This window comes from Fusarium tjaetaba (genome assembly GCF_013396195.1).
Source record: "Fusarium tjaetaba strain NRRL 66243 chromosome Unknown NRRL66243_c0000378, whole genome shotgun sequence".
Lineage (NCBI taxonomy): Eukaryota > Fungi > Ascomycota > Sordariomycetes > Hypocreales > Nectriaceae > Fusarium > Fusarium tjaetaba.
In genome coordinates this window covers 3,824-9,200 of record NW_023501574.1, presented here as the reverse complement: position 1 = coordinate 9,200, position 5,377 = coordinate 3,824, and the positions used below count along the sequence as shown (strand labels likewise).

Genomic DNA, 5,377 nt, shown 5'->3' with positions numbered 1-5,377 from the left:
CAAGTATGCTTCAGGTAATATGGGAGCATACGCAGCCTCAAAGAACGCCATCCGCGGCTTGAGTCAATCAGCTGCATATGAAGGCGGTGCCAAGTATCCCAAGAACCCCATCAGAGTCAACCTTCTATGCCCGTAAGTAATCTCCTATGAGACGACATACATGACTCACAAAGATGACAGAGGATGTATTGATACCGACATGATCCGGCAGCCTCTATACTTGCCCAATGGTGCAGGTACATGGACGATGACGGAGGGCGATCACTTGACATCAATCATCAAACGCTACTCCAAACCGAAGGAGATTGCTGCCTCCATAGCATTCTTACTGGGAGATGAGAGTAGATTCATGACAAAGCAGGAGATATACGTTGACGGTGGCTGGATGGAGGCCAACTATGTAGCTTAGCTATTATCTTGAGCCTAAGTTCTAGCCCAAGTGCCATTTCAAGCCTAAAGTGCGGTATCTTGCGCCTACAGAGTGATTTGTAATGCAATATACTCAGATTCCGCATTACAAATGCATCTTAGTAGATTCCCTGGGTTGCATCGAAGCTGGTTGCTAGACATGAGGCTTCAGCACAGTCCCCAATAGGAAACTGCATGTCTTGGCGAAGTCATCGGACGAATCATGGTTCCATATCCTCGTCCTGACGCTATCCACAATTGGCAACAGCACTTCTTGGCACATTTACGACATTGAAGTCTTGTAGCAAGATATTGGCTTTCAAGCAGTATATAAATCGAACACGTTACTATGATAAGTCTCCAATTCATCATTCAATCATTCACATCCTCTAAGTTACACTTATCTTCCACCAAATCAGGACATCATGACTTCCGCTGCAAAATCACCTCTCAAGCTCATTCTTGGAGCGGCAAACGTAAGTAGTTCGACGTCTTTGCTTGATTCAAAACTGATCAAACATCCATGCAGGTCGGAGACAAGGAAGCTGACCCTTGGGCTCGCTTCGATACTCCAGATGAAGTCAACGCCTTCATCGATGCCTTCGCTGAACGGGGCTACACTCAGCTTGACACTGCTGCAGTCTATTCGCCCCAGGCTCCCTACAGCTCTGAACCTCGCCTCGGTGCCGTCAACGCAGGCGAGCGATTCAGCATCGACACCAAAGCAGATTTCATGAAGGGCCATACCAAAGAGAACATTACTCATGATATCGACAACTCACTCAAGCTTCTGAAGATCGACCAGATCAATATCTACTATCTTCACGTACCTGATCGTAACAACCCGCTTGAGCCAGCTCTTGAAACTCTCAACACGGCTTATAAAGATGGCAAGATCAAAACTTGGGGCATCTCCAACTTCCGAGCCGATGAAGTTCAAGAAATGATCGATATCTGTGAAAAGAGGGGATTCGTCAAGCCGACTGTTTATCAGGGCCACTATAACGCACTTGTTCGCGCCGGCGAGAAGGAGCTGTTCCCCATTCTCCGCAAGAACGGCATGGCGTTTTATGCTTATAGTCCTGCTGCTGGCGGTCTCTTTTCTGGGAGCCATAAAAATCCCGTCCCAAATGGACGATTTGACCCAGCGGTATGTAGAAATTGTGGGCTAATGTTCTTCCAAATACATGACTGACATCTTGTAGCACAAATCAGGAAGCATCGCTAATTCGCTCTACATTAAGCCATCCGTTCTTGGGGCTGTCGACAAGGCCATTGAAGTGTTCGCTAAGCAGAACATTGGAGGGCATGCTGCAGCCCTCAGATGGACAGCGCATCACAGCATTCTCGACAAGAGATACGGTGACGGATTGATCATCGGTGCTTCTAGCCCCCAACAGCTCGAGGACAATATTGATACGGTTGAGGAGGGGCCGCTGCCTGAAGAAGTTGTTGCTGCTCTTAACGCTGTGTACGAGGAGGCTGGTGATGAGGTGTCTTACCATATGTAGTTAGGTTCCTAAGACTAAGCTCAATATAGTAGGAGCATTTCTTGGCATGAAATTGTGAATTATTAAGCATCATCACCAATACAATGCTCAAAAGCATCCTTGATCGTGACAGACAGTCGATACTTGATACCGACGGTTTCGATACTCGTGCCAATATCTTTCAGCATGCAATTCATTACGGTGACTAATCCTGGCCAACGTGCTTCAGCCAAGACGACGCGAAGAGCTCACTCTCACGCGGCTCGCGTCGCCCATGCACGGGCGCGGAAACAGAGAGTGGTGGACTACCATGACCAAAAGAGACAACAAAGTGCGAAAGGCCGTGATGAACCAAATAATCTGCCTACAGAACTTACCTTACCACCGACCAGCGAACTTCAAAAATTAACATCTGTGCCCTTCACATTGCCTGGCGATTTTCAACCAAGTAACATCATTTATTTCATTAAATCCCTCTCGACACTTGAGCACTCCATCTTTAGTCAATGTGAGTTTGGCATGATCGGCGTAGGGTAGCATTTCCTAACCATCCCCGCGTAGATCTTCAAACTGTCTTGCCTTCCCAAATTGCACATTGCCCTATAATCATGGATATTGCAGAACAAGCAGCTGAGATCAGAAGCAACTGGATCTTCTTTGTTTCTGCTGACCCAGTTCTTCTACGAGGCTGTCTTCTTGCGGCATGTCGATACTTGGCTCAGGTTGAGCTCCGTAATGAGTACGTATTGTTGGCGATTCAGTACAAGCAATACTATTTACAAAGCCTTCGGAAGGGACTTTCATCGCGGACTCTTCCGTCGCGTCGGAATGCGGTTGCAATGACCACGGTTCTAGCGCTTGACGAGGTGAGTTCATTGATAGGGCAAGAAGAACATGACAGCTGACTACGTAGATTACCTGTGGAGATCACCTTGTCGCTGCAAAACATGTACTGGGCGCCATGAAGATGGTTGAAGACGCCGGTGGGCTCGAATGTCTTGGGCTGAATCATCTTGTCCGCTATGTCCTCTACAACCTCATGTTCGGCAAGCGACTATCAGAATGGGATATGGATCTACAACTGGCCTCAACACTCATGACGCCAGACTCAATACTGCCCTAATCATGCCAAAACACATCTCGAAACAGTAGCGTTCATTCCGCAGTCCCTATTAATTGGTCACCCGATCGCGATGTTCCGACTCATGCTCATTTCTTCGACGCGCTCCGGTGCATCTGTTGGTCTCGTGTAGCTAGTGGCGCGCCGTGTTATTTCTGCCTTACGGCTGGCATGCAAAGCTAGACGGATAAGGTATACAAGGTTAAAAAAATGCATATTTGTTTATTTACGAGACTCGGGCGGGAGTGAGACATTGTCAAGGATAAACTGAGACCTTTTGACATGAATCTAGTGCCACAAATTTCCGCGCGAGTTCCGGACGTCGGCAGGCGGTTAATAGGCTCGAGCTCTGATATTATGATTGATATGGCACTTTTGATCAATTTGAGGGCGTTTTCTTCGGCTCTTCAATCTCTTGAGCTTTTGATTCAGTCGAGTTTCTCCAAAACTCAGACACGCTTTGACGATTCCGTTCTCGCAGAGAAACAACAATCTCAAAGTCAACTGATATTAGGATTAGATGGCTGGGTCTGAGTCTGCCCTATTGTGGTTCTCGCTTATGTGAAAGGGGTCTAGGAATCTCGGTTCAAGCTTAAAGAAAGCTTATATGTTGGATTGCTTCAGCCTGCGAGCCAAGCAGTCTGGGCATCGGCCGTCGGCAAGTCAGATTCCACCCCAGAAATGAGGTTTAACGGTTCAAAAGCCGTGATTGGGCAATTGCGGAGGGAACGTCGTGACTAAACCGAGGGTCCGAGACATCATGTCCACTATCCCTTCAGCTAATGAGCCGACACTCTCCTCCGACTTTAAATCCGTTGTAAGGATAAGGGAGCATTTCGAAGACTTTTGAGCCAAGAAAGAATTGAACGAGGAATTCTGGGCTTGTTATTGTGCATAGAATATGTGGTTCAGACAAATACCAAACTTTCTGCTTGCCAAGCCGGTAATAACATGACCTCCCTTCAACACCTTCTTGGCACTTCAGCATTCTTCGCTCAAATACGAGGTCATCTGATAAAACTTGTCAAATGTTCATCTGAAACATTCTCAAGGGACATGTCTCGCGTGAGGTAAATCTTTGACCCCTTCAAGCCCTTGACAGGCTGGCACTCTAATCTGGGGAAATATCGAATTTCCCCAATTCCAGCGGCCCTACCTCAGATTCCGGCCTAGTCCATCGTGGCTCTAGACGAAGCCAACATGAATCTTTCCGAGGGAAGTTCTCTCGTGAGATTCTGAGTATAAGAAGGCTGTAGACATCGCTCTCAATCAACTTCCTCAGCTCAGCCAGCATCACTCCTTTACAGCCGGTTGCGTCTGCCACTCTTTACTAACCCAGTTCTTCACATTCACTCTTTTTTTGTTTTCTGTTTTCCATCCAACTTAGTCACTCTCTTTTTCCTGATATCCATCTTTCAAGATGAGATACTCCCTCGGCTTCTCCGGTCTTTTGACCGTGGCCTTGAGCTCCACTGGCCTTGCCCAGACTACGACTCCTAAACCTTCTACCACCGACTTCTCCACCTCTGGTGGCATGAACGTCCCCACCTCGGTCACCTCCCAGCTGCCCATCACCTTCACTACCACCATGACCACTATGGCCAGACCCACCAAGTCTCCCGTCCCTGGTAAGTGTGAGTGCGGCACTGGAACCTGCTTCACCCCCGAGATCTGCAGTCTCGAGTGTACCACCGTGTATGAGGACTGCTGCAGCATTGAGGGCTCTGATATCCAGGTTTGCAAGAACCAGTACACCATCTGTCTCGGCTACAACCCCTACGACTCTGTCTTTGTTAAGCCCACCAGCTGCAAGCACGACAAGAGCTACTACATCGAGTACGAGTCCAAGTACACCAGCTCCTACTTCGAGGAGAAGTACAGCTCCTACTACTCTTCTTCTTACTCCACCTCTTCTTACCACTCTGGCTACCACGCCGGCTACTACACTGCCGAATACTGCTGCCTCGAGTGCACCACCATCTACGATGAGTGCTGCGCTGTTCCCGGTGCTGATATCGCTATCTGCAAGGAGAAGTACACAGTCTGCCTCGGCTACAACCCTTTCATCGTCGTTCCCTGGGAGGTCCCCTCTGTCTGCAAGCACGAGGAGTCTTACTACAAGGAGTACGAGTACGAGCACGGCGAGTCTTATTACAACTCCAAGTACGACAAGTCCTACGAGCACTCCGAGGTTGAGGTCGATGTTGAGCAATGCTGCATTGAGTGCACCACTATCTACGATGAGTGCTGCAAGATCCCCGGCTCTGACATTGAGGTTTGCAAGAAGGAGTACACCATCTGCCTTGGATACAATCCCTTCATTGTTGTCCCTTGGGAGAAGCCTACTGTCTGCAAGCAC

The 5,377-nt window shown here is 48.3% G+C and overlaps 4 protein-coding genes across 4 annotated transcripts in view; all 4 read left to right on the top strand.

Annotated features, from left to right (window-relative positions):
- Window positions 1-19: 19 nt before the first annotated feature.
- On the top strand, window positions 20-409 carry FTJAE_13008 (D-arabinitol 2-dehydrogenase; the record flags this gene model as incomplete). The annotated part of the gene is made up of 2 exons (XM_037346107.1): window positions 20-132; window positions 181-409. 2 exons carry the CDS (start codon window positions 20-22, stop codon window positions 407-409), a joined length of 342 nt encoding a protein of 113 aa, XP_037199966.1.
- A 424-nt stretch (window positions 410-833) lies between these two features.
- FTJAE_13007 (aflatoxin B1 aldehyde reductase member 2) lies at window positions 834-1,919 on the top strand (the record flags this gene model as incomplete). Its single annotated transcript, XM_037346106.1, has 3 exons — window positions 834-884; window positions 938-1,558; window positions 1,614-1,919. The coding sequence occupies 3 exons, from the start codon at window positions 834-836 to the stop codon at window positions 1,917-1,919; spliced, it is 978 nt and encodes a 325-aa protein (XP_037199965.1).
- A 587-nt stretch (window positions 1,920-2,506) lies between these two features.
- FTJAE_13006 (uncharacterized protein) lies at window positions 2,507-3,021 on the top strand (the record flags this gene model as incomplete). The annotated part of the gene is made up of 3 exons (XM_037346105.1): window positions 2,507-2,637; window positions 2,683-2,764; window positions 2,812-3,021. The coding sequence occupies 3 exons, from the start codon at window positions 2,507-2,509 to the stop codon at window positions 3,019-3,021; spliced, it is 423 nt and encodes a 140-aa protein (XP_037199964.1).
- Window positions 3,022-4,438: 1,417 nt separating this feature from the next.
- FTJAE_13005 (uncharacterized protein) overlaps window positions 4,439-5,377 on the top strand; it is a gene marked incomplete at both ends in the record, with an annotated part of 1,629 nt that continues 690 nt past the window's right edge. The window contains one exon of the mRNA XM_037346104.1: window positions 4,439-5,377. This exon is cut by the window's right edge and continues 690 nt beyond it. Within this exon, the coding sequence (XP_037199963.1) occupies window positions 4,439-5,377 (939 nt within the window).